The 26,213-nt window shown below is 39.7% G+C and overlaps 1 protein-coding gene across 3 annotated transcripts; it reads right to left on the bottom strand.

Annotated features, from left to right (window-relative positions):
* Positions 1 to 1,188: 1,188 nt before the first annotated feature.
* dstyk (dual serine/threonine and tyrosine protein kinase) lies at positions 1,189 to 26,064 on the bottom strand. Of its 3 annotated transcripts, none has more exons than XM_066672014.1 (15): positions 25,914 to 26,064; positions 22,466 to 23,633; positions 15,533 to 15,939; positions 7,498 to 7,938; positions 6,952 to 7,147; positions 6,579 to 6,817; positions 6,178 to 6,261; positions 5,459 to 5,635; positions 4,663 to 4,792; positions 4,193 to 4,349; positions 3,751 to 3,883; positions 3,503 to 3,616; positions 2,239 to 2,353; positions 1,971 to 2,105; positions 1,189 to 1,788 (listed from the first exon to the last, which is right to left on the bottom strand). In XM_066672014.1, the coding sequence occupies exons 2-15, from the start codon at positions 22,653 to 22,655 to the stop codon at positions 1,604 to 1,606; spliced, it is 2,703 nt and encodes a 900-aa protein (XP_066528111.1). In that variant the 5' UTR covers positions 22,656 to 23,633; positions 25,914 to 26,064; the 3' UTR covers positions 1,189 to 1,603. The 3 variants fall into 3 exon arrangements, with proteins under 3 accessions (XP_066528111.1, XP_066528110.1, XP_066528112.1); XM_066672013.1 differs by lacking the exon at positions 25,914 to 26,064 and adding an exon at positions 25,317 to 25,419; XM_066672015.1 differs by lacking the exon at positions 25,914 to 26,064 and having other exon boundaries at positions 22,466 to 23,693.
* Positions 26,065 to 26,213: the final 149 nt, after the last annotated feature.

The following is a 26,213-nucleotide window of genomic DNA, read 5'->3' as shown; positions in this document are numbered from 1 at the left end:
TAAATTAGCGATTTTTGGGACCCAGTTGAGAAGTGCAGTAAATGTGGGGTAACAGATGGAATGTGTCTAAATGCTATCTGCTAACTTATTTAAATACACAGTTTGCTTTAAACAACTAACAGGTAGAAGTTAGCCCAGAGCTAAAGCCCAGTTTAACCACTGCCCACACACACTGCCTCTGTATTTAAAGGTGTTTTGTGGGATAAAGCAGGTGGTGAAACAGCAGATAATCCACAGGAATTTTTTAATCTTTGTTCTCGTTCCACACAGCTTTTAAATCCTTTCTGCTGCAGCCGCTCAAATTCGTCTGTATTCCTCACACAGGCTCAGGAATGGGCCTGTAAATTGCCTCAGATTATTTTGTTTATCAAGGCTGCCCCTTATGAGTTAAAGCAACACTAGATAGTATTCAGCTTCAAAACCATTATGTTCCACTGAGCTGTAATAGAGAGAATAGAGCCTCTGTCATTGCTACTCAGGGCTCAACACTGCAGAAAGTGCACTATGTAACATTTGGGGCAGGGATGTCCAAAGTTTTGCTTCATTGAACAGAAGGAACCTTTAACATGGCTCTCAGCCTATCACATTGTTTGTAATTATTTTGTAACTAGTCTATTATCATTTTCAAACACTTAAATATTATCAAAAGTATGGTCTCTCAAAGGGTTCTTTAGTAAAGAAAATGGGTTTAAATAGAATCCTGAACACCCTTTGCATTCTTTTCACAGAATGTGTTCTTTAGATTGATAGAGTGTGTGCTATAGATGGTTCTATATAACACAATTTTAGAAAAGAGTTGTCTGGCACAAAAAACGGTTCTTCCACTGTAACAAGCTTGACGATGTATATGACAACTATAAAAGAGATCGCTTTAATCAAGCCAAGGGATCTTTAAGTGTTCATGATTCCATATAGAACCATTTTCTTTATTAAAGAACCCAAAAAGTGACCATTTTCATAATATCTGCATCTATAACCCTCACAGTGCCATATTTTGTGTGTATAAGAAATTAATCCTTATTAAAATGTATTATATATCAATAACTAATTTACAAACTAAAGTTTTTGGGGGACATTTTCTACTGATTTGAAAACCTGAATTCATCTGTGGAATATTTCAGTCTTTGAAAGAAGAACCCCACAAACTAGTTTCTCAAAATATTTTATTTAAAAAAACATAATAGCAATAAACCAGTTTAAACACCAAACTAAAACTGTCTTATTTATTTGTGTAATACTGCCGAAAACACCTGAACTAATCTTAAAACTCATGTCTAAGTAACAATCCTAAAGAAGCAGCAGTTATTGAGCATGCTCAGAGAGGTGGAGTGACTGTTATTTCATATAAATACAGAGAAAATACAAAGAAAACACATACAGATATGTGTGCACTTCCTGGGTTTACGCTGCTTACATCATAAATAGTGTGGAAATGTTCTAACATTTGTTCCCGGGCTTTCAGAACCTACTCAGAGCCCAACACAACCTTTTTCTTTATTTTTTTTTTCAACATCATCTTCATCTTGTCATTTGTCATTTTCTTTTGATCGTGTTCCTATAGGAGTGTGTCAGAAGTGTGTACGAGTCACTTTGTGCGTGCGTGTTAGTTAGAGTCCTCCAAGCTGGCGCTCTTGCGGTCAGAGCCGTCACATAGACGGACCATGATGCTTTGCAGGCTCGGCTGGACGATGCCAAGCAAAGGTCTCTGGGAAGGATCTCCGTTCCAACAAGCCTCCATCAGCTGCCAGCACTCCTCATCAAAACTGGGCAGGCGCTCCGGACGAGAGCCTACCACAATATAACCATTATTAATAATCAACTGTCACAGTCATCTTCCTATGGATCATCATCAACATACATACTACTGCAGCTGAGAAACAAACTTTCTTTCTTACATTCTGAACCTAAATAAAGGAGTAAAATCTGCAAGTGTGCGAGCAAGTATGCGTTCGTGCGTGTGAGAGAGATACCTCTCTTGACGTTGTTCCACAGTTGGTCTTTACTGGAGCATTTCTCAAAGGCTTCTGGGAGTTTAATTGATCCACTGCAGAGATACCAGAACAGGATCCCAAACGCATACACATCTACAGAGTTATCATACTTTCCTACACACAAACACATAGTTTACAGGTTTTTGTATTTATTTACATTTGAATATTCTGGTCTTTTAACACAAAGTCTGACATTTACAATTTAACTAGGTCCTGTGCAATGTGCTGTTTTGTGTGTGTGTGTTACCTGTGAAGAGTTCAGGGGCCATGTGTATTGGTGTTCCTACAATGCTGCCAGACATCATGGCCTCAGGTTTACAAAAACCCAAGTCTGTGATCTTCGCTCGGTTCTGTTTATCCAGCTACACACACACACACAAACACAAACCTTGAATTCCAGCTGTATGTATTACAAATACCTAAAACAATGTACTTTGTATTAAAGATGGTGACTTAAGCCTGGCCGATTTTGAGGCTGAGTCAGTCCTCCCGACAATCACAAGAGGTCCCAGATTTTATCTTCCCAGATTATCCTGTAGTGTAAGATCTAAGATTAGATAAGAGTCTAATATCCAATCTTTACTCCTCGGATCTTCTCTCAGAGTAGTCAGGGCTGCCCTGATTGTGAATTGTAAATATGAAACGTCTCAGAATCCTGTAGTGTGGGGTGGGAGCCAATTCTCAGGTGTACAATGCAACATTAACAATATGCCTGAAAGATGATAAACCAATAAGGGTTGAGCTGGGATAATTTCACCATCATCCACCGTGTTAGTTTACATCCAGGCTGTGTCTGAAATGAGTGTAATTACTGAGGCAGTGTTCTGAGGGAGGAATGTGTAAATTTGTGCCAGTATTAAAAGCTTGTATAAAACGATGCCTGTTTTTGCTCCAAAGTTGTATTTATTCTGCCAAGGCAGCGCTGGTGTATAGGCCCGGGCAATGTGCTGAAATATTAACAAATCTGTGACTCGGTTACAAACACCATTTCAAAATGCAGCTTTGTGAGACAAAAAGACAGCCAGGTACCTGCAGCTGCCTGTTTTGGACACAGCACGAATGTGTGAGAAACTCTCTCCTGCTCTCAGGATTTAGTATTGAAACTCCCGTGAGGTTTTAAGAAGCAGAGTCGATGTGTGATTGGAAAGTGTGTCAAGTTTCATTCAGGGCCTATCGTGTACTGTGGGAACTTGGAGGACTAAAATTGTTTTTATGTGTGGGGTATCTCACGTTTCCAACATCGGTTAGAATTTTTTTTATCATGTAAATGTGAGCCAGGCTTTATAGGAGTCTGATATGAGCATCACAGTCCTTTTTTAAATAAAATGAGCAAAGCGCTCCCTATGATTTCTGTAGGTTGTTACACTGTCTGAATGACGGTGTGGGTAATATGGACTTTACAGATCGTTTTTGTTTGAGGAGATTACATTTCTTCACAGATCAATATTAATCTGAAAGCTTTCTGTGTACAATAACCACAGTCTTTCATTTTGACAATACTGTATTCTCACCAGGACATTTTTTAGCTTGATGTCTCGGTGAAGCAGCCCCTGACTGTGGAGAAAACGAATCCCCTCCACCACGTCCAGAGCGATCTGTAAACGCTCCTTCAGAGAGAGACCAGCCTTGAGAGAGAGAGAGACACGCTCAGGGACTACAGTTCCTACCTGAACTTGGGTATTACTGATTATTAATACTGTTTTCATTATGTATTAATAATAATAATAATAATAATAATATAAAAAAAGTGTGTGCTTACCTTTAAGCCTGTGTACAGATCTCTGTGGAGTCTTTCCATAATCAGCAGCACTGCTATACTGGACCCTCCTCCATAGGTGTGATCAATAACGGAGCCATGAAGGTCCACCAGGCGCTCATGTTTTGGCAAAGAACTGAGAGAGAGATATTTACATATACATTTACATATAATTTGCATTATTGTCTATTTACACAAATATATGTTTCGTTTAAAGTCATCATTTCAGAAGGTATAGTGTGTGTGTGTGTGTTTGTCTGTGTAACATGGCAACCCAAGCAGCTAGTACTGAAAGTCATCCTCTGAGTTCAGTCCCACACAGGGAGATCAGAGAGAGGAGTGAGCCGTGTTTGATGGTGAATGGCTGAGACCTGTGTCTGTGATCAGATCCTAAACATTGGGTTTTCAACTGTTGTTGCGCCTACTACACAGCAGGGGCTGTTACCGTGTGTAGTGAAACTCCAGAGCGAGGTCGTTCCAGTGTTTATCGTCAGGAGGGACCACTGATTTCAGAGCACATGGGTAGTGTCCCCCCCAGTTATCACATAAATACACCACTCCATACTGCCCCCGGCCCAATTCCCGGCCCAGCTTCGGCTTTCCTAAACAAACAATGACAAACCATCACTTCAAACTTCAATATCACTTTGTCAGATCTCAGTAAAATACATCTGAAACTGAAATCAACCAGAACAGAACAAACACGCACAAAAAAAAAAAAAAAAAAAAAACCACACACACACACACGTGTAAAAGGGTAGGTAAATGTTTGTAGGTGAGAGACAGACAGAAACACAAAGAGCAAGGCAGAGACAATATTGGGGAGTTCCTGCATGCTGCAACACGTTTGAGAAATTATTATGTAAGAGTGTGTGTTCTCACCATACAACAGGATGTGCGTGTGTGCGCGCTCACCATACAACAGAACGTCTCTCAGTGATCTGCTCTCAAGTGAAAGTCGTGCGAGGCGAGGGGCATGGTCTTTTCTCACTCGCAACCACAGGTCCTCCGTCCGCTCCAAGCGACCTGTGTGACCCTCCTCCAACTGCACACAAGCACATGCACTTTTACTCAAATGTAGGCCAAAGTGTGTACGTAAAAATACAAATAACAGACAAAATATAACAACATTAATCTGAGCTGCCATTCTCCATTTGCTTTAATAATGAGCTTTTTATTAATAATCAGAATAACACTGCCATCACAGGGACATAATTCCCCTCTTGCTCGCTTTCTTTATATATTATTTGTTTTATCTTTCACTGTCTGTCATTCATCTTTCCACGTATCATTCACAAGGGCACTACTTTTTCAGGCGGAAGAAATAATCAGTTATAAAGCACATCAGACATACTGTTTGGGTCAGACCTGTGTGCTTCAATGCGCTTCAACACTGAGTATTTGTGGAAGCACACTATTTGCATTTATTCAGTATTTAATTCCCTTCTTTCTAAGTGAGAACACACAAGGATCTATTTTTCTTTGTCAGTGTCAGCACTTGCTCATGTTCTGACTGCATCTGAGCTTAAGGGCATTTTCGACTCTCAACTATATGTACGCTGATACAAACTCAAACACAGGGCACTTTTGTAAGTTGCTCTGGACAGGAGTGTCTTCTAAGTGCCATAAATGTAATTGTCGCTGTGTTAGTCAGAGTTGCATAACTGTACAAAAGCAAGGTGATGTTTGTGTGATGGTCAGTGTGTGCTACCTGTCGGAGAGATGCAGCAAAAGCATCGTGCGAGCTGTTGAGTCGTGTACGGAACTGAGAGCAGATACTTTTGGCCAGTTTCGCGGCACTCAGACTCTCGATGGCATCCTGAGCCACTTTCCTCTTCCACTCTGGAGTTATAGCCGGAGGATTGACCCATGTTAACCTCTGGATGATCTACAAACACAGTGAGCGAGAGAGAGAAACTGATCTAGACAGTAAGCTATCATTACATACCCCTGCTGAACACTGTATTAGAGAATGCTCCATTCACTGGCCACCCACATGGGTGTTTTATGTTATACCTAAATTATCTCTGAATATGTAGCAGATATTTTTGTTGTACCGGCGTGATCTAAAGGCCAATTTATGCTTCAGGGCTGCCTATGTCGTACGCTACACAAGAGCCCTATAGTTCTGTGTTGGTGTCTACGTTTTTCTTTTGGAGACGTCTGTATTTTTCCTTAGTTTATTCCACACCATGAGGAAATCTCTCGCCATGAATTTGCTGCATTCACTGTGTGCGGAGGAGAGGAGTTCATGTTCCTGTACTTCTTCAGTTCAACTTAATCCGTCCGACGACTGACCAATCACAGTCTCCCGTCTGTATTGACATGATGCGTAATTATATTTCTGAAGAGGTGCGTGTCAGGCTATGGTGTAGTGTTCATGGAAGAATAAACTGGATTTAAGACTGAACGAAGAAGGTAAGAACGTACCTGTTTGATCTGTTCCCAGACCAGTCGTGTAACAGATGATCCCGAGTGAAACGTCACCTCCACGTGATACGCAGCATTTAGGATCTTAGGTCACATGACCACACACACACACACACACACACACACACACACACACACACAGAGGGAGTAATTTTTAACTACTGAACATTTACAACTACCAAAAATATCATATTCTGTCAGTGTTTTCATAGTATGGTCAGTCGCGTTATGCTTTACAAAATGTATTCCCCCACAGTGTTAATAAATCTTGTTAAAAACAAGTACAGAATCTCTCCACATCACTAGGTGTCAGCATAACCGCAGTTTCACAAAATTAAGACGAAAAGGGGGAAACTGCTGCTCGTGACAGAGAGAGAGAGAGAGAGAGAGAGAGATTTTACTTGTTTAAGGTGGTTAGATGTGACGTTATGGACGGATGAGTCCATGTGGGACTTCTCCAGGCTGCTCAGGCACCTCTCGAGCGTCCCGACAAAGCTCTCCCTCAGGTAATCCACTGAACTGATGAGCTTATTCGCCACAGCTTGATTCAGACGAACTACAATCAGCTCCTGGATCTGTTGGATACACGCTTTTATCTCCTTAGTGCTCACAGGATCACCGTTAGAGCTCACGATTATATCTGAGAAAGATAAAGAGAGAAAATGAGAATGTGTTTGAGAGGTCCTTTATTAAAGGCTTTATTTGAGGGCAAAGTCAATGGGGCAAATTTTTTTTTTATGTCTGCCCAGTGTGACCTTTGACCTGTGGTCTGACCTGTGAACTGCAGATTAGCTGCATCCTCTAGCAGCTGCTGCTTCATGGCTCCAAGCGTCTCCATGATCATCTCCTTCATCTCCTCCTGCTTCCTGTTTGCAATTGCCATCAGAGAAGCAAACAGCTCACTCTCTTTTTCCCGGGTGTACTCCAGCCTGCGAGGGGTTATCTGCAGGTCTCTTTGCATGTCAAATGCCTAAACAAACAAACAAATCAAAACATGAAAACTTTATTTTACACACGTACCTCAGGTGTGTATTGTAGGGTTTCGTTATATTACAGGTGTCCCTCTGGGGTGTAATTCTAGGGTCCGTTATGTTACTGGTGTCCCTCAGGTTTGTATTCTAGGAATCCATTATTTTGCAGGTGTCCCTCAGGGGGTGAATTCTAGGGTTCCATTATGTTACAGGTGTCCCTCAGGGGTATATTCTGAGGTCCTTTATGTTACATCACCTCAGGGATGTACTGTAGGGTTTATTATGTTACAGGTGTCCCTCGGAGGTGTAATCTGATGCCCTTTATGTTAGAGGGCTCTTTCAGTCTCACCTGGTTGATGAAGAGGTCGAGGCAGTGACAGTGCAGGGTGTTGAGGCGGGTGGCAGCCTCCACCTGCTGACTTGTGAGCAGCTGCCGAGCAAAAGGCACCAGGACACGATGGAGGCGCTCCAGACTTTCTCCCAGAATGCTTTGTGGTTTCCCAGCAGAGGGAGCACCACAGGAGCAGTTCCCTGAGATGGTAGAGAGCAGTCCGTGAGAAACCAGCTGTTTCTGGAGCAAGGCTGAGTCGCCCTGTGATGAGACCCGGACAAAGCCCACAGGGAATGGCAATGCTGCTCCGACCTGCTGGAGGACGCCCAACTGGTCAATGGGAATGGTGTCCCCACTCACAGCATACAGGATCAGAGGCAGGGTGTTCTGCACACAGTCGCTTAGGACCTGCTCTATCGGCTGTACACCAGCACATGGAACCACCACAATCTTCGCCTCCTGAGAGAGAGAGAGAGAGAGAGAGATTCTTTATTTATTTATAACATCTATATTGCCCTCTTCTCCACATCGACTGGTTAGGCTCAGATCAACATATCATTCCCCTTCACAATTCAACTCCAGTCCACTTTCACCATTCCGGTTCTGAGGAATGACTCAGCCTTATGGTGGGGATAAACTGAGCTTGTTTTTACCCTCTGTCTCAGATTACAGTCCAAGTAATTCGTACTGGATACAGTATAGCATTTACAGGGCAAATAATATCCTCTGCATCAGCAGATTGACAGGGAAGGCTCAGACAAAGCAGTGCATAGTCACTGTCCAAATAAAACCAGGATTTCCAAAATACCATGAATTTTTCTGCATCATTTCAACACCGTGCTCTTTTCACCATCTTTATTTCCCACAGTTTAAACTGATCTGTAATAAAATCTCCTTAAACAACCTGTTTTAATAGTTCACAATGTTTGCCAAAGTCCCTCCACTTCTACTGGACAGGCCTGATTTTAGGCTTAAGTTATCAGGATAAGCTGACACACACACACACCCCTGGGGCTTGTGTTGGAGAATAAATAAATATACACTTTAAATTAACTCATAGTCCACTGAAATATCAGAACGCAGTCTTAGTTCCAGTGGGAAATGTTGGAGAGTCTGACCCACAGCAAGAAATACTGCACAGAGGGCAAAGGTCACTGTAATACACTCAGACAGACCGACAGAGAAAAAGAGAAAGGCAACGAGAGGAAAGAGGGACAGAGACAGACAGAAAGAGTGGGTGATGATGATGAGTGGAGAGATGAAAATTAGCCTTTTCAAAAAAAAAAAAAAAGAGAGAGAACTTAGCACAAAGGAGGCAGTCAGTGCCGTCTCTGACAAAACAGCAAATCGTCTTTGGAACAGAGGCCTCAAGCATTCAATCTCAACCAATCAGAACACTCCTTTCCTTAAAATACCCACAATGCTCCTGGACTTTCAAATACAGCCCACCACACACACACACACACACACACACACACAACACAGCTCAATAACACTGTACATGAGCTTTTGAAGCTAAAACCACAGCAAACACTGTGTCTGTCTCTCCATCTCTCTGTCCCTCCCTCTCTCTGACATACAGATAGTTGTTTCGCCATTAGTTGGTGTGAGGAAAACAAAACTATCACAACATTAAAATAACACATTTAACCACAGGAATACTTGAAGTGCAGTAAAAGTAATAATAATTATAATAAAAAAAAGTTGAGTCTTGCCTCAAAATAGTATTTCATCATTACATTCAGTTTGACTTGATCAGTTTATGTAGGGAAAAAAATTATACATTAAAGGTGAAAGAAAGCAAACACAAAAAATGTGTTTAAACAAAGACTAAAAATAAAATAATAATAATGTTTGTGGTGAGATCAAAAATTTGTCAGATCTACAGGAAAGCACTAATGAATCAGCCCTAAAACTGCACTCACTCACACTGTGTGATCTGGGGACATTTGGATTTAAAGCATTTTGAAAAATTCATAAATACAAAACCAGTGAGATTGTGAGAGAAAAGAAATAGAAGGGAATGCTAAATAACTGGGGACGGATTGCATTACAATCCTCACATCCGTGGCCTCAAGAGTGAGTAGAGCACAGCTCTAAAAAGATAATCAGGACACTGTTTGATAAAATACCATCTAAAATTTCATTACCAACCACAAACATCCAGCTACAGCATCTCCACAGTCTTCTGTCCCACAGCCTCCGGTTACGCTAACAATTATTAACATGCAGACATGCTACAGCTAACAAGCTAATGGCATTTTAAAAGAGCTTTTAGGCAAAGTACAGGCCTTGTAAAGTGTATACACTATATTTAGGACTAGTTTACCCTCAGTTGTCATGTTAATGTTTAAGATTAAAAAGGCTGGTTATCTAAAAAGAGAAAGAGTTTTACTCAAAAAATACTACCAAAAAACCCTAATATTACAATAAACCCAACCCCATTATTTCAGTGAATGTGATATTGTGTGAGAAGCTGTTAGATTGACCCTTTCCCCAACTCTGAGGTTTTGATCCAATCACTAGTTTTACCAGTTAACAAATGTAACAGGTCTTTTGTAGGTTTTATGGTAAAGTTCACTGATCTTTAAAAGGGGTGCAAAAGCTTTCTTATGACATTATGTTATTTTTATATCATATGGCTTTAAAATAACAATTTTTATCATCACAATTAATTTTGTGACAGGCTTAATAAGAGTGTCTGACAAAGCCTGTGAAAATGTATAGAGAGTGTCCGTATTCCATCAGCTTCTCACACAGGAATGTGTCACATGTGGGCAGTGTGCTCAGCTTTGTCATCAGCATGTTCAGGCCACTGAAGTTAATTAGAGCATGAGTGTGTGTGTGGGCTCAGCTTTACTCAGAGACACAATGTGAAAGTCACACAGAAGTGAGAGGAACAACACATCAGCAGCAACAGATCAGATGTTGGAACATAGCTGTGAGTATCTGATGGAGTTCAGCCTCATAACCATCACTATTCCACCACTCCAGAGAACACACTGCTTCACACACCAGCGCTGAGGGTTTTATCATTACTCCCCTCTGGTGGGCTCTAGATGCTCTAGATTGTCCCAGATGAGACAATAAACACTCTACAGTTCTCCATTCCACATCAGGATTATCAGGGGTTAGAGACATTGAGTATTGGAATAAGAAATTAAACAGAAATTCTTTTGAAAGTTTGCGGAAGATGCAGATGACCCAGAAAACCTTTGAATCTCAGACATGCATAAAATATACGTATAGCAGGGTACGAATCATACACTGACAATTGGGGGGACGACTTTTTCTTCAGGTTATAATGGGAAACCAACACAGCGCAGGCACTTGAAGTCACACTAAAGTCTTACAGGAAACCAACAAGACTCTGTAAGGATTGTAAAATCTGCAGTACATTAATGATAAATCCATTACACCAGCAATTGTGTCACATACCACACCACAACCTTTGTAGTCAGGGGTCAAAAACAATATATTATAAAGCCTACTACCATACAAAATTTAGGCCTGTACCTGACTAACATTAAAGGCATAACCTACCCAATAATCAAAATCTATTAGCAGTTTTCTTGCCCTGAAAATGAAATTCATACTATACAGAACCTCTTCCACTGGAATCATGTATAATTCAGTGGTTCCCAAACTGTGGTACACGTAGCACAGGTGGTACATGAAGCAGCAATTGGTGGTACGCAACGTGACCTCAAAAAAATTACTAAGTTAAAAAATGTATTAATAACAGAAAATCTGAAACTGAGCTTAGTTTGTGTAAATGAAGTTTGTTTAAAAAAAAAAAAAAAACAACATGGGTAACAAAGACATCTGTAAGAGAAGGGCTTGTGCAGCGTTCCCCCGCTATTTATTTTCAGGCAGGCAACATAATCTCACAGTATTTTGCAAAATCCATGAAAAGAAAGTCCAGTTTCAGCTTCATAAAGCAAAGGCTAGAGACAGACGTGTATAATTTGGACTTTATTGCAAAAATCAAAACGAGAAAAACAGAGACAAACCCCACAAAATACTCCTAAGCCCAGAAGGACTAAATAGAGAAAATGCTTAACTAAAGGGAAACAATGTGGCCGATCTTCACATCATTAGAGTCCTAAAACACTGTTTAACTAAAATCGATTCTCAAATCAATATATCAATACTTTTGATACTTCAGTAATTTGAGGTAATGTGTATCATGAACAGGAAAACAGAAGAAAGTAACTAAAATACTGAGATATTGTCTAAATGATACATGGTTGGTGGGAACTACTTTTTCTTCCGCCTGGGTAAGTGCATAATGCGTAAGCACAGCGGCAGTCACTCAGTCTGTAGACACAGACACAATAGCAGAGTGTAAACTGAGTCATGTGTGGAGCTATTTCAGCTTTGTCTCTCTTCAGTCTCTGGCGGAGTCCTTCGGTGCTGCAGGCAGGCACTATCCAGGTAGAGGGAGAAAATGAGCTTAAAGTGGTGCTAAGCACTGTTGCTGTTAGAGCTGTTCAAATTAATAAATATGGTTATGAAATAAATAATGTAATAAATATATGCTTCAACAAATAGCTACATGAGTTCAGCTTGGAGTAATAATGTATATCACTGAAATAATCTCACAGACAAAAAAGCCTAGATTTATTCAGGTATGGTTTCCTAAAAAATTTATCATTTAAAGTGAACTACATAGACTAGATGTCATTAAATTACAGCTCAGCTATATTGTAAACGAGGCCACTACCTCAATATACTTCAGAGTTTTAAATAAATATATTAATTAATTACTCTCATGTCTTGTATTCTTAATGAAACTATGATTTGAAATACACTACTTATTTTAGGTTATTTGGTGTATCTGCACAAAGTATCGGTATCGCAGATATCAGCCTAAATATTACTCAGTATCGGATCAAAAAGGAAATCACTGGTATAGAACAACACAAGCTGGGAGCACGTGCTTCAAGCGCCGCACTGTTCTCACATATAGTGTATTAAAGCGCATATTAAAATTGATCTCTCGTCACGTTTTTTTCCCCCTCTTAAAATGATTATTTCCCCAAAATTGTATATGTTCTTATAAATGTATAATTGTGTTTAAACCATTCAGTTTAAGCCTAATTTGAAATCACTCTTTATTTTTAGTAATTACTTTAGAATAACTTGCAATGCACGTGTAATGCATGCTTATTGTAAATATTCAAGCAAGACATTCATAGGAATTGATAGGTGGTAGTTGGATGATTTGATAATAGGTGGTACTGTTTTGAATAAATGGGAATAATGTCACTGAAAGTCACTGCAGCTTAGAATTGTGTCTCATCCATTCATACTGGGACCAATACAGCATCTACAATGTGAAATTTTAAGAGGAGAGCAGTGGAACGTCATTATATAAAAGCTTGGCTATTGTTAGTCTCCAAAATAAACTCTCTTGTAGTGAATCAGGTTAAGTTAGTTTTTAGGGTTTTTTTGTTTGTTTTTTTTAAAGCATTTTAACCAATGTGCCCAAAGTTTATACATCAATGTACTGATTCGCCGCAGTAATATTATGTTTACTATTCACAGCCATTAGCCATATAGCCATTGTCACAGAGGTGTTTCTGGCATTTCAAAAACAGGAAAGCCCAAATGACATACCCTTGTCATTGGAAGGTCTGGAGAAGTTTTGGTGCTTCATATCAATGTCTTTGTTTACATGTGGTTTTTATTACATGAGTGCGTTGTACAGAAAATATGGAGGGCAGGACTAATAAATGAATGAATTACTTAAAGATTTGTTCATAATATTTAACAACGGCATCAGTTTTCTTCTTGTTCATTTTATTTAAAAATAAATACTAGATGATCTACCACCAAAGAACAAAAGGAGACCAAGAACATTTTGTTGATTTTAAGAATTACAATCACTTATTTATTCAATGTCAGTTATTAGAGTAAAACGTGAAGCTTAATGTGGCAGTGTGCAGCTATACGGAGTTTTATAAACACACTAAGCACAAAAAAAATGTCTCCCCACCACTTCCCTTTACAATATTTCAGACATTAGAGACATACACTTACGCGAAGTAAAATTGGTGGAACGAGCTTCCAAGCACTATCAGAGCAACAGAAACACTCTCCACATTCAAGAAATCTTTGAAAACCCAACTCTTCCGAGAGTTTCTTTTGCACTGAAAGTCTTTCTTTAATGCACTTATTACTTCCTGGCAGGGTAAGGTATTTTGTATAATTTGTGTTGTAGTTTGAATGTTAGATCCTCTTTTGTAAGTCGCTTTGGATAAAAGCGTCTGCCAAATGCATAAATGTAAATGTAAAGTAAGACAAATTCAGCAATCCTCCTCTCTCTGTAAGATATTATGTGTGTGTAAATGTTGCTGAGTTCTGAGCCTACTAAGCTTATGAATAGTGGAGTAATGTAACTAACACGGAGCCAAACACAGACCCAGTAACACACACAAACGGAGCATGTTCCTGTTTTATTTCATTATTTATATGAAACTTTTTAAAATGATCCTGTCCAGCTCCACTGGGCGATAAGGCTGTGTGTGAGGCTCTGAGCTCTTTCTTGAGTTACTGAACCTTGACAAGCCCATGAATGAAGCCACAGTTCACGCTGAAGAACCTACTGTTTTTTGGTTTCAGCAGAAAATAAACTGGTTCGCAAACCAGAAAAAATTTATGTTGGTGGAAACATGCCGAATGGTTCCACATTTAGTTCATGAGCCTCATTGGTGGAAAATGTGAAATATGGCTGAACTAACAGCAGAATGTGAAATAACTTTCCTACGTGTGCGATTCATTAATTTTTCAACAGTCTTTTTGGGTTAAATTTAAATCAACTTAATTAATTATGAGAGGTTCTACAAATCTTTGGACAGGTAGTGTACACGTCCACTGTCTGAAACATAGATTTAAACATGTAAATCAGTCTGGGATTTTTCAAAACTGCTTAATCTGGACAGAGTCCCTGTTACTGGATGCTGCAAAACACCAGACTAAGAAACTAACACATTTTGGCTGAATGCAAGATGGCTGAGTAAAACTGACCAACCCATCTGCACTCGAGAGTCTGACCCGAAAAGCTCAGCTTATAAAACTTATAGAAGCAACTCATTCATTCTTTGTCTGTAACCACATTTCCAGTTCAGGGTTGCGGTGGGTCTGGAGCCTACCCAGAAACAATGGGCGCAAGGAAGAAGACACACATACTTACTCACACCTATGGACACATTTAATTCTCCAATTCACGTAACAACAGAGAAAACAAGTGCACCCGGAGGAAACCCACACCAAATTTCTCACAGACAGGCACCCAGAGCGGGTTTGGAAACCACAACCCCAGGATCCTGGAGCTGGGTGACAGTGACACCACCTGCTGCGTCACTGTGCCACCCTAGAAGCAACTAATTAATTAAAAAAATAATAATAAAAAATAAAAAAAAACCCATGGACTAAATGCCTTTAAAAACACGGTCAAGAAAACATCCATAAAGCATTTACAAGCAAAAGCCCAGACCAAACATCCTGAAATGCACCAAACCAAAACAAAACCAGAGGAATTATATGAGAGAAAGAAAGAGAGAGACAAACAGAGAGGAAAGTAAAAAGTGATGTAATTAAGACTGTGGCCAGTACTGGATAAAAGGAGTTGAAAATAAGGACAGAAGAAGAGAAAGAATAAAGAGGAAAGTGGAAAAGAGGAGGAAGGGGAAATAAATAAAAGTGCAGTGAGGGGACAGGAGAGAGTGAAAACAGACATAAAAAAGAGAAGGGGAGAGGAGAAGAAAAATAAGAAGACCAGGAAAACAGGGAAGTCTTAACCAATGAGAGAGGAGTTGGGCTGTAATCTGCCCAGATAGCACAGTGGAATCAATCCTGATTGGGCGATTTTGTGAGAGATTCAGGTGGTGAGATGTGGCTGTTAGTGAGAACACATGGTCACTGTGTGTGAGGTGTGGCATGTTCTCCCTGTGTCTGCGTAAATTTCCTTCCAAAATACAAACATACACATTGGTAGGGGGAGTGAATGTGTGAAACTGTTCACAGGTGTCGCTGGGTGATACCATACCTGCAGCAGCGAGTGATGGAGTGTGATCTCAAGCTCAGCCAGTCGCTGTGCTGGATCCTCACAGTCGTCGTGGATCTCGAGGTCCTGGCGAGGGACGGTGTCCCAGTGTCCGCAGTGGGCTGCGAGCTGGTGGACAAGTTCATACTGACCAGGCAAAGCCAGGCTCAGCCGCGTCTGGCGGCCGTGAGTAAAACATAACTTTCTCCTCCTGCAGGTCATGCCCCCCGGCCCACAGGCCTCAACCAGCTCTGCCCCCAGAGGGAGGAGCCTCTCTCCCAAAATGCTGTTCAGCAGCTGGTAGCGGGCGGGGCAGTCCTGCCCAAGGATCAGGATGTAAGGGACAGTACCCACAATGCCATGCAGGTCCTCTTCATCCTGCCGTGGGAAAGAAATGCAGCTCAGAGGACCTAGGGAGAGAGAACAGACGAGAAAATTAGAGAAATTAACATATTATTTGCATGTAAATATACACTGATTGACACATACAAAAGTTTCACAGAATAAACAGTGTGAGAAGAATTTAGTTAGCTTCGTGCTAACTGGTTGTTAATTAGCAATTAAGTACATTAGCCTCATAGCGCCAGTGTTTTTTTTTAAGTTGAATTTGAGTTAAATATTAGGGAAAGGGGACATCCCCCAAACTATTTTTATGATACATCATTTGATTATTCATCATGTGCTAGTTCATGCTAACACACACACTCCAGGAGTTCTGTGAGGTAAGAAATTAAACGTCACTGAATAAAGAATTTCTGTTCTTTCTCAAAGCTCAGACTAAACTCTCCTCAGCCAAATTTAGCTTAAAAAACTTGTTTGATGTATGTTCACATTAAAATGTGAATCTGGAGCCCACTGAAGAAAAAGAACCGAGCAAGAACGACTAAAAACTAAAGCTTCTGCTGCTCGCTCCTCACTGCTGTGTGCTCGGGTCGGGGTGAACCGCGAGTGGCTCATTATTTAAAAGAACAGGTGCTGAAAGCCATTGTTTTGAACAGGGGGGAGAACACTGCTGTGGGGCTTCTGGGGTTTTGACCAAAGCAGGTCATAGACATTTTGTTAATGACCAGAACTGTGTTCCACTGTGGAGGGTGGAGGCTGTGAGGGGTGTGTGTCGTTTGGGGGTGTGTGTCCTCTGCCTCGTGATAATTCAGCAATATGCAACAAAAATCTGACCAAATGAAATAACACTGGACCGTTAACCACACTCAAGACCATCAAACACAGTTTTAAGAGGAGTGTGGGTGTCCTTAGGCTCTCATCTTATGATCCACACACACACACCTCGGTTATTAGCTGTAAACGGTGATAATACTGCTGCAGCTGACTCACTGTGGGTTACACAAGCTGTGATCCACTTTTATATACACACTGTTCAGCTTTGAGGGGGAACTCCATCAATTTTGGTGGAGTTTTCGTGTACAACAGTCTGCACTGACTCAGGTTTCTCTCCAACACCCAGCATTTTATTCCCTCTCCATCCATATTAACATTTTTCACCTCTGCCTTAACTGAAGTCAAATGAACTGCTCGTCACTTTAAAATAGCTTAAATATTTTAAATGCATACAACAGTTCAACATGCTCCTTATATAAAAAAAAATATATATATATATATATATATATATATATATATATTTTTTTTTTTTTAATATATATGTTTATTTCAGATTCATAATCATAAAACACAGGCCAAACACATCAGATGACCTCTCAAAATATTTGTCTCTGTAATTTATTAATAAATATTCCTCTCTAAATGTAGTGTAGCTTGATATAAACAGAGCCTTGTTCTACATTAGGCTCTTCTCTGTAAAACTAACAGGCCCAGTTTTGCAGCACCATCAGTCTGACAGAGTGTAGTATACTAAAGGAATAAGACCGTCGGCTAAATGCTGTAAATTTACAGGATGTGTACATTTACAGGCAGCATTGTTTCTATAGTTCTGTTAAAGAAAAAAAAAGCTGTTTTAAAATTTTTATAATCCACAGTCCAAATCACTGCTGCACAGATGAACATTTTAAAATTTTGGCAGAAACAAAGAGAGAGGAACCAATGAAGGACGAAGTGTTAAACATTCAATTTAAAAAAATAAAAAAAAAAGCTGGAAGATTAATTATTGATTACAGACATAACTACTAGTTTTAGAGCATAAAAGGTAGCTACCCTCTCACTGATTGCAGATTGCTCTGAAATATTGTGTAATGTGGGAGCAAAGAGTGGGACAGAGAGCAGAGGTCAAACCCAGAAGGCTAAAAGCCAGAGAAAGAACCCAAGGAGTTTATGTATATGTGTGTGTGTGTGTGTGTTTTATCTCGTGATAAGCTTGTGTGATATCCTCCGGCTTTCTGCTGCAGTTGTATCGCAGTCTCACTGCTCCTAAAACAACCTTCACACTAAACTTTCTTAATAACACAATTCCTTTTTTTCTGCAGCACAGAAACAATATTTGGGGCCTGTGGACGAACATTGAACGCTCTGAATTCACTGAATTCTGTATAAAAAAACACACTTTCTTATCTCAAACTTATTAAAACAGTTGAATAATGTGATTTTAAAATGAACTCCCACATTTTTGATTCAGGCTTGCGATAAAGGTTTTAAAATTGCAATTTAATAATAGAAGCATTGAATCATTCACCCCTGTTGTATTTTCATTGTTGCTGCTAATGTTATTTAACCATCTCTACTCTCATTTCTTCGACAGAGTTTTAGGGCCATGGCGTTGAACAAGATTCCGAGAATGAAGTCCGAATTCTGAGAATATTCTCACAATAATTCTGAGAAAAAATCGGAATTCGGAATAATTTGGAGAATAATCTCAGAATAAATCGCTGCACGTATAATGGGGCAGACACACAGTGTAATTGTGGAATGCAGTGCGTTGTTTAAGTCATATTATGGTATAGACTTCAGGAATAAACACTCAGTTCTCTTCCACATCAGGACCAGATTGTGATTAGTATTTAAACCCTGAATCGGTGCACAAACCCATGGCATGTAGTTTCACATGATACAATTAATGATCACGAAAATGCTAGATCCAGAGAGAGTGGAACTCCAGCGTGCCCAAGAGGCTCCATTGCGTTACTGCTCATGGATTCTTAGATGCGTTTACTAAATTCTGTTCACTTCACTGAATGCTTCTTTCACAACTCACTCATGGCGCACAGACTGTTAGTCTGTCTGTCTGTCAACATATTATAATAAATAATAACCCAAACAGTGTTTCTTGAAATATCCTGATTATATTCTCAAAATTATACAGACATTTTTTACTCAGTTATTCAGAGATTTGTTCTCAGAACTATTCCGAAATTATTTCTAAGAATTCTGAATTTTTTTTTTTTTGGGGGGGGGGGGGGTGTAGTGGGGGGGGGGTTCCAACCCAATGGCCCTAAGATTCCTAAAACAGTCGCATGACCCCAACACTCCTCCCCAATTTGAGAAAAATAAATAAATAAAAAAAAAAAAACCTGAAGACATTAAATAGATAAAAAGCAGTTGTATGTGTATTTTAACAGACACCTTAGGATCCTCAAAAGCAGCACGAGTAGGGTTTTATGACTGCTGTTTAAATACACTATTCCATGAGAGAGAGAAACATTGGTTGAGAGTGAATAAAGAAAGAGGGAGCAGCATTGCCGAAAACAAAGCAGTGTGTGATGTGTACAGAAGGATCATTGACACAGAGTCTGACATAGGGAGAAATGTGCTGAAATTAAACCTGCTCCACATGTGAAATTAACTTCATTAGAAGGGTTCCATCAGAACCACAGTTTTTACAACTCTGACACCAAGCAGGAAATAGCTGACACACTTAAGTGCTTCAAACAAAATAATATCAGCATCTATTTTAGTTCTAACTTCGTTTTAAATCTACAGCAGCTCCACCTAGAACCTGAACCAACAACTGAACTACAACCACCAACAGCTCTAAAATAACACTGAGCCTCCTCTAAAAGCTTTACAGAAAGGGAGGACAGTAAAGGTTGGGGGACAGTGGAGGGGAAATGGAACCAGACGTCATCCTCCAAAATGCCCTCACAGAAAGTAAGGACAGTTAATGGTGGGTAACACACGGCTGATGTCTGTCCATAAAGAACATGTGGCAACATGTCTACTATTCTCCATTATCATCATCATCACTCCACAGAGACTCTGTAGACGGTGGAGGCACTGGCGGAGAGGGAATAAAATGCTGGGTGTATGTTGGAGATGTGGAGATGCCTGGTTCCATTTAGGGGTAGGTGGTATATCATTCACAATAAAACTGGTATGTTTTTAAATTCAATAACATTTTGCCATATCACGATATTGTGACGTAAGCGCAAGCTTCTCACGCAGGCACGTGAATTTGACTTCAGCTCAAGATAGAGCTGGGGGATATATCATAAATATCGATATACTCAATAGTATTTTTTTAATTTATCATTTATTATTTAATTATGGTGGATTATTGTTTAAACACAATTTTGAAAACGACCAAGCCGAGGATATGCAGGTTTTCATCTCCAAACAGTGCACAAATGTCTTGTTCAGCTCTCCAGTTTTTCCTCTTTCTCCCGCGCTCTCCTATGCATGCACATGCAGGCACGCTCGAACACACAAACCACACTGTCCTGCCATTGTTCATGTATGCATCTGGAGCAGTTCTCAGCACATTTATTGCACACACTCAGGTCTACCTCTCTGATAACGGAAAGTAAGTCACCAATGGACAAAAATGAAACCAGTGGCGAAGCTTTAATTCCAAACAAGAGCGCTGTATTTGTTGGACACACGATGCTCTCCCTCAGCTGGAGGGAGAGGCAGATACTCCATGGCTCCTTCTCATTGGTCTTCACTTTTAAGCCAAATTAGCTGTCCCATCATTTAGTGCTGCAGCCAGTGGAGTCACAATCACCAAACTACAGGGGTTTGTTGGTTTGGAATCAGGTCAGTGATAATAATAAAAATAAATAAATAAATCAATCTTATTTTAGCACCGTGTCTCGAAGAAACTACATTTAATTTTACCCTCAACACATCTGTGATGACAATAATACTGAATGTCTTTTAGGATCAAAGTAATACTTTATACACGAAATCACATTATTCATTCATTCAATGTCTGTAACTGCTTGTGTAACTGTGTAAGCATCTACAAAAATCTAAACTCACGTATAAAATCACAGACGTTTTGTTAAGAACCAGAACTGTATTCAACTGTGGAGAAGAGGCGGATTTTTCCAAAGTAACATCAACCCACCTCTCACACAGTACTGCTCTGAGGAGATTATTTTCTAACTCCAGCTGTTCTCACAGGAAGCATTTTATTCACAATGCCCAATTCTCCTGAGCTAGACTTTGGAGCTGCGTTGTTTTCTCCCAGTGGTGAATAAAACCCTGTTCCTCACCCCTAAGCCCCTTGTTTCTGATGGAGATCTAAATCCTATTGGCTATTTTCCTTCTTAACACAGCAAACAGAAAATCTCTCAATAAATCTGAACTTGGAACTCAGTTTCTTTTCCAAAATCGGCAGCCCCCAGCACCAGAGGACTCGGGATGCTGTGTCACTCTGCTGTGGGCATCATTCCCATATATGTAGTTCTGGGGCTGAGATGGACTTCTGTGGGAAAATTACTAATGCTAAATGCTACTAGCTAATATTGCTTTCAATCAAGGTGGGGTGTGTGTGTGTGTGTGTGTGTGTATTTTAAGGAGCGTTCCTGTTTTAGAATATATAGAATTATAGAAAATATAGAATTCAGAAAAATAGCATTCTTTCCTTGTTAGCATGTAGCAAAATGCAGATATTTTACTTCATAATTACTTCATAAATCAGAGAATCTTAAAAAGGAACTGCTTGTTTATGAGAAGACATAAGACATTCACATTTTCTCAGAGACATTCAGCTTAAACACTAAACTCTTAACAGGCAGGATGCCAACAGCAGCCTTACGACTTTGGTAGCAAATTGCTAACTCACTACAATACTTTTATCATAGCAGATAAAAACAGATGACAAGCTAATATTTCAGAATCACAGACAAAAACCTCTACAAAATGCAGGAGAACATCACAGCGAAAAATCTAAACTGAAAACTGCTCTAATTTCATGTTAACCCAACAACCAAACTGATTTTACTGTTCACCACCACACGCCCAGCTGAGACAAAACTCTCCGTCACCCAAGGGAATGTCACTGAAGTTAGAATCATGTTAATCCTGTACAAGCACCATTAGAGCTACACAACAGTCTCCATCTCCATTTCTATAAAATAAACACAGCCCCACACTGTACAACAGCTCACCCAAGATGTCATCTGCTTCGTAAACCTATATTTCACACCAAATATTTACATGTTTTTAATGAAACGAAAAAATCCAAGCTTGTCTCTGCTCATACTAAATTACAATTCCTCACATCATTTTAATTTCCTGTGTTTATGTCATCTTCCATCCAAACATCAACATATCTATATCCATCAACATACATATATACACACACACGCACATTTTTTAAATTTTATATTTGTATACAGCTTTCACTCCCTATTTTTAGTCACAGACAGTTTAACCTAATACCTGTGCACCCTCTATCACGTGATGCTTGTTTGGATGAAACTCAGCCTCTTGAGTCTGGCGCTAACACAGCCTCACTGAGTCTCAACGTGCTTGGAGGAGAACACTAACACTTAATTTTGTTAAGTCAGCTAACAAAGTTTTACACTCAAAACCTGCTCTATGTAGAGTATCAGAACTAGTACAGCACTACAGCAGAATGCTTTATGGTGCTACATGGAAATATTAGAGTTTTCTGAAGTTTGTTCTGAGGTTCTATCCAGAACCACTGACTTTACTAAAGAACCTGTGACCCTCTGTTTTAAAGGCATAAAACTCTAAAAGGTGTGTGATCTGCAGTGAGAATCTAAGCTCTTTATTCCACCTCACCTGCTTCCAGTGATGCTGTGCTGGACACTGAAGATCTTGCATTGCTGTAGTTGTGTCTCATTTCTCTGAAGAAGCTCTCTGTCTCCTTCATGTTCCTCTTGAGCAGGATTGCATGCTTGTTATGGTTCACAAAGACCCGGGTCAGTTCTCGGGTCAAAGGCGAAGATTTCTGGGAACTGCTGGCCTCCATGCTGTGAGCTGTGGGTCACTCACTGGCTCTGGCTCTCTATAATGCACACACACACTCTGGAGATGTAGGGTGTGTTTGCTCTTGGGGGGTTGAAAATCTTCGTAGCCTCACGTTAGAATCTCCATGGAGAACCAGATAGCACCAGGAGCTGGTAGAGAAGCTTTCACAAACAAAGAAACTCAAATCTTCTTCACCATCCCATATCCAGGAGGTTTAGAGACTGTTCCACAGGAGATAAATCACTCTCAGCTCATGTACCACTCAGAAACATAATGTATGGGGTTTAGACGAGGAAACCTGATCTGGGATCTGTGCCGAAAGCTTTCAGAGATTCAGAAATTCAAGAAAAAAAGGAGGCAAACCCCTCCAAGGCAAGCGAAGCAGGCCCGGATTAGAGGATCACTTGACAAAGGTATTTATTGCATAAGCCAGAGAGAAAGAGAGGGAGAGGGAGAGGAGACCGACCAGAGAACAGAACTTACACTGAGATCTGCTCCAGCAACAAACACACACATGAATAACAACTCTCAGACACTAGCTTTAGCTGATATCTGCTGCGGAGGACGACGACGACAACAACAACAAAAACAGCGGGACACAGACAGTTAGTCAACTGCACAACAAACCATTACTGAACAACACTGACCCAGAGCTGCGGTGAGAGCATATCCACCCACAAACCCAATCAAAAAAGAACATTTAAGGTGGACAGCGATGGAAACCCAACGCCGACAGTCATCCAGCGGGGTGTCTCTGTCCTTTTCTCTCAGTCAAAGAGACGCGTCCTCATAAAACTGCGTTAAACCCGAATTTCAGGCGTTTTTGACCCAAATTCCACCTCATTTCCCGCTGAACACGAACTCTTAATCAGTGCAAAGACTAAAATCAGAGACAGACCGCAGCTCTGTGCCTCTGAGATGTTTTGAAGGCTGGGCCTGCGCTGTGCACTCTGGGAAATGTAGTCCTCTCTCCACCCTCCTGAAAAACACAAACAAAACTTGCGAGTCTCAGAAAGGGGATTTCAAGGATTAGGTGAAATAAATAAATAAATAAACAAATAAGTAAGTAAGTAATCCTAACTTTCCTCTGTTGAAAGTCTAAGCATAGACAGTGTTAGGTTAATCAACTGGTTTCTGATGGTTTTCAAAACTATACAGCTATTATGTATTTCCCTGAAGAGTTTATATGACCACGTTAAAGACTGTAATGGTTTTGGCATCTGATTGGGTTAGAGAAAATAGTCTCTAATGCAGACCGTTTAATCAATTCCCTGAAATTGTGCAGATTTGAGCGACTTTGGAGACAGATGTGGTGTCGTTGGTCCACTGTCACTACTACAAACTGCTGCTGAATATAAAGTGGCCTTCGTTTTGTAAAAGCTCTTTCAGACATACGTCACATATGTTCTGTTACATTTTTTTTTGTATATCTCATTTTTATATATTCGCTCAGCTGCACTGTAAATGAGGGTCACTCAGAGTATAAATAAAAATTTATTGAATGGGTGAAACCCATTTTTGAAAAAGACAAATTTGTGCAGACTGTGGCAAATGTGAGACAAAAGTCTACCAAATTCTACCTTTGAAAATGTAAATTTTATTTAGACGTTCACATTTTCTAAACTATGCTGGAATTTCATGGTCAAATTTAAAATGAAAAAGCAAAAGAGGAAAAGAAAATTAAACAACACATTGCAACAATGGCTTTGCTTTTTCTTCATGAACTGGATAAAAAGAGTCAAAATGACAATGAAATATGTATTTAGCTTTTCATTTTCAACTGCAATATGCAACAAATGTGACAAAATTAAAATGAAAAATGGTCAAAAGTGACAGTTTAAGGTTCAGTTTTAAGCTCTGTTGTGTATGGAGAGAGATTAGTCTCAAAATACTTTACAAATGCGTAAATGTTAATCCACAAATTAAACAAGTCACAAATATGTTTCACTATTCACAAATGAATACATGACAATCTGTGTCTCACAGTCTGCAATTTGTACAAATGCAGTTACATTCATACATACATACATGTTTTTGGTTTTCATGTACATATATATCATAATTTTATGTGAAAGTCTGTTTATTTGTTTGATTGTTAAATCTGCATTTGTGGATCAAGTCACTCACGTGTTTTTTGTGACATGCATTTGTTCATTTCCTCTCGCATGTTTTTAGATTTTGAGACTTTCCTTTTGCATTTCACCCAAACAAATGTGGCCAGCAGGCAAACAACTTACCACTAGGTTAATTTTGTCACATTTGTTGCATACTGCAGTTGAAAATTTAAATCTAAATACTTATTTCATTTTCATTTTAATTTTGACTTTTTATAAAGTTCATGAAGAAAACGCAAAGCCAAGTGTTGTTTGAATGTTCTTTTCCTCATTTGCTTTTTCATTTTAAAATTGACCATGAAATTCCAGCATAGTTTAGAAAATGAAATGACAAAAAGCTTTTTAAATTTTAATTTTGTCTGTGCTGACCCATGCTTATGTGAAAAATTAAATGGCAAATTAAGTTCATTTCACGTTTGGAAAAAGTAATGGCAAAAGGGTATTTGCATTTTCATTTTATTCTTTCATTTCAATTTTAATTTTGGCAGAATTAACCTCCCATAGAAGGGAGCCGTGCGCTTTCTCTCTCTAGTGTCTGTGAGAAGTACCTGTTGTGACATCATCATCTGAACATTCTGGAGTGCATTTCTATGGGGGATTCATATGATAATCATACAGAATCCAAAACTCGGATTGGTTTGAAATTTGACAATGGGTCAGAGTGTGTCCCGGTATCACCATCTGAAATCATGTGGCTGTAGCATAAAAATTGACCGTAAGTCAGCTCGCTCAAAAAGCACAAGCAACCAGAGTGGGCATACGATCTATGATCATGTAAAGTTTTGTGGCTGTAGCTTGAAAACACTAGGAGTAACGTTTACAAAATTGTAAAGAGAATTTTGAATTTGGCATGTCACATATTGCTAACACGTAAAATCAGCCAATTTTATATAGGCTTCCACCTTAAGTGACCACTTTAAAGAAACGGTCACATTAAAATCAGCCATTTTAGGCTTCCACATTAGGTAAATGACCACGCCAAATAAATGGACATATAAAATACACTTTTTTACACTTAACTCTGGTTCGTATTCAACATTGGTGTTTCACTCTTGCAATTTTAATCCAGTTAAATCGAACTCTGGTTTGTTTTCAACCTTGGTGGTTAGCCTGGGCAGGTGTTTAAGAAGTAATCACACAGAGACCCTTGAGAGGAGATGGTCTCGGTCCGGTCCCATACGATTTCTGGTGTGGTGTGCTTTGCATATTGGACGCAGTGGACAGGTAAACAGAGAACAGGTTAAAGTTTAGCTACTAATCCGAGTAATGGATTAGAAACGCACTAGTCCAGCGCATAAAACCTTCTTCCTGTGTTTACATTCTTGCTCCCGCCTCAGTCTGGTCTAACCAATCAGCAGTGAGAACATTCTCACGTGGTTCGCGGTAGTGATGTGTCGGTCGCGAACGAACCGGTTCAAAGAGCCGGCTCTTGTAAGTGAACGATG

This window comes from Hoplias malabaricus, chromosome 5 (assembly GCF_029633855.1).
Source record: "Hoplias malabaricus isolate fHopMal1 chromosome 5, fHopMal1.hap1, whole genome shotgun sequence".
In the NCBI taxonomy this organism is placed as follows: Eukaryota; Metazoa; Chordata; class Actinopteri; order Characiformes; family Erythrinidae; genus Hoplias; species Hoplias malabaricus.
This window is presented reverse-complemented; position numbering and strand designations above follow the sequence as displayed.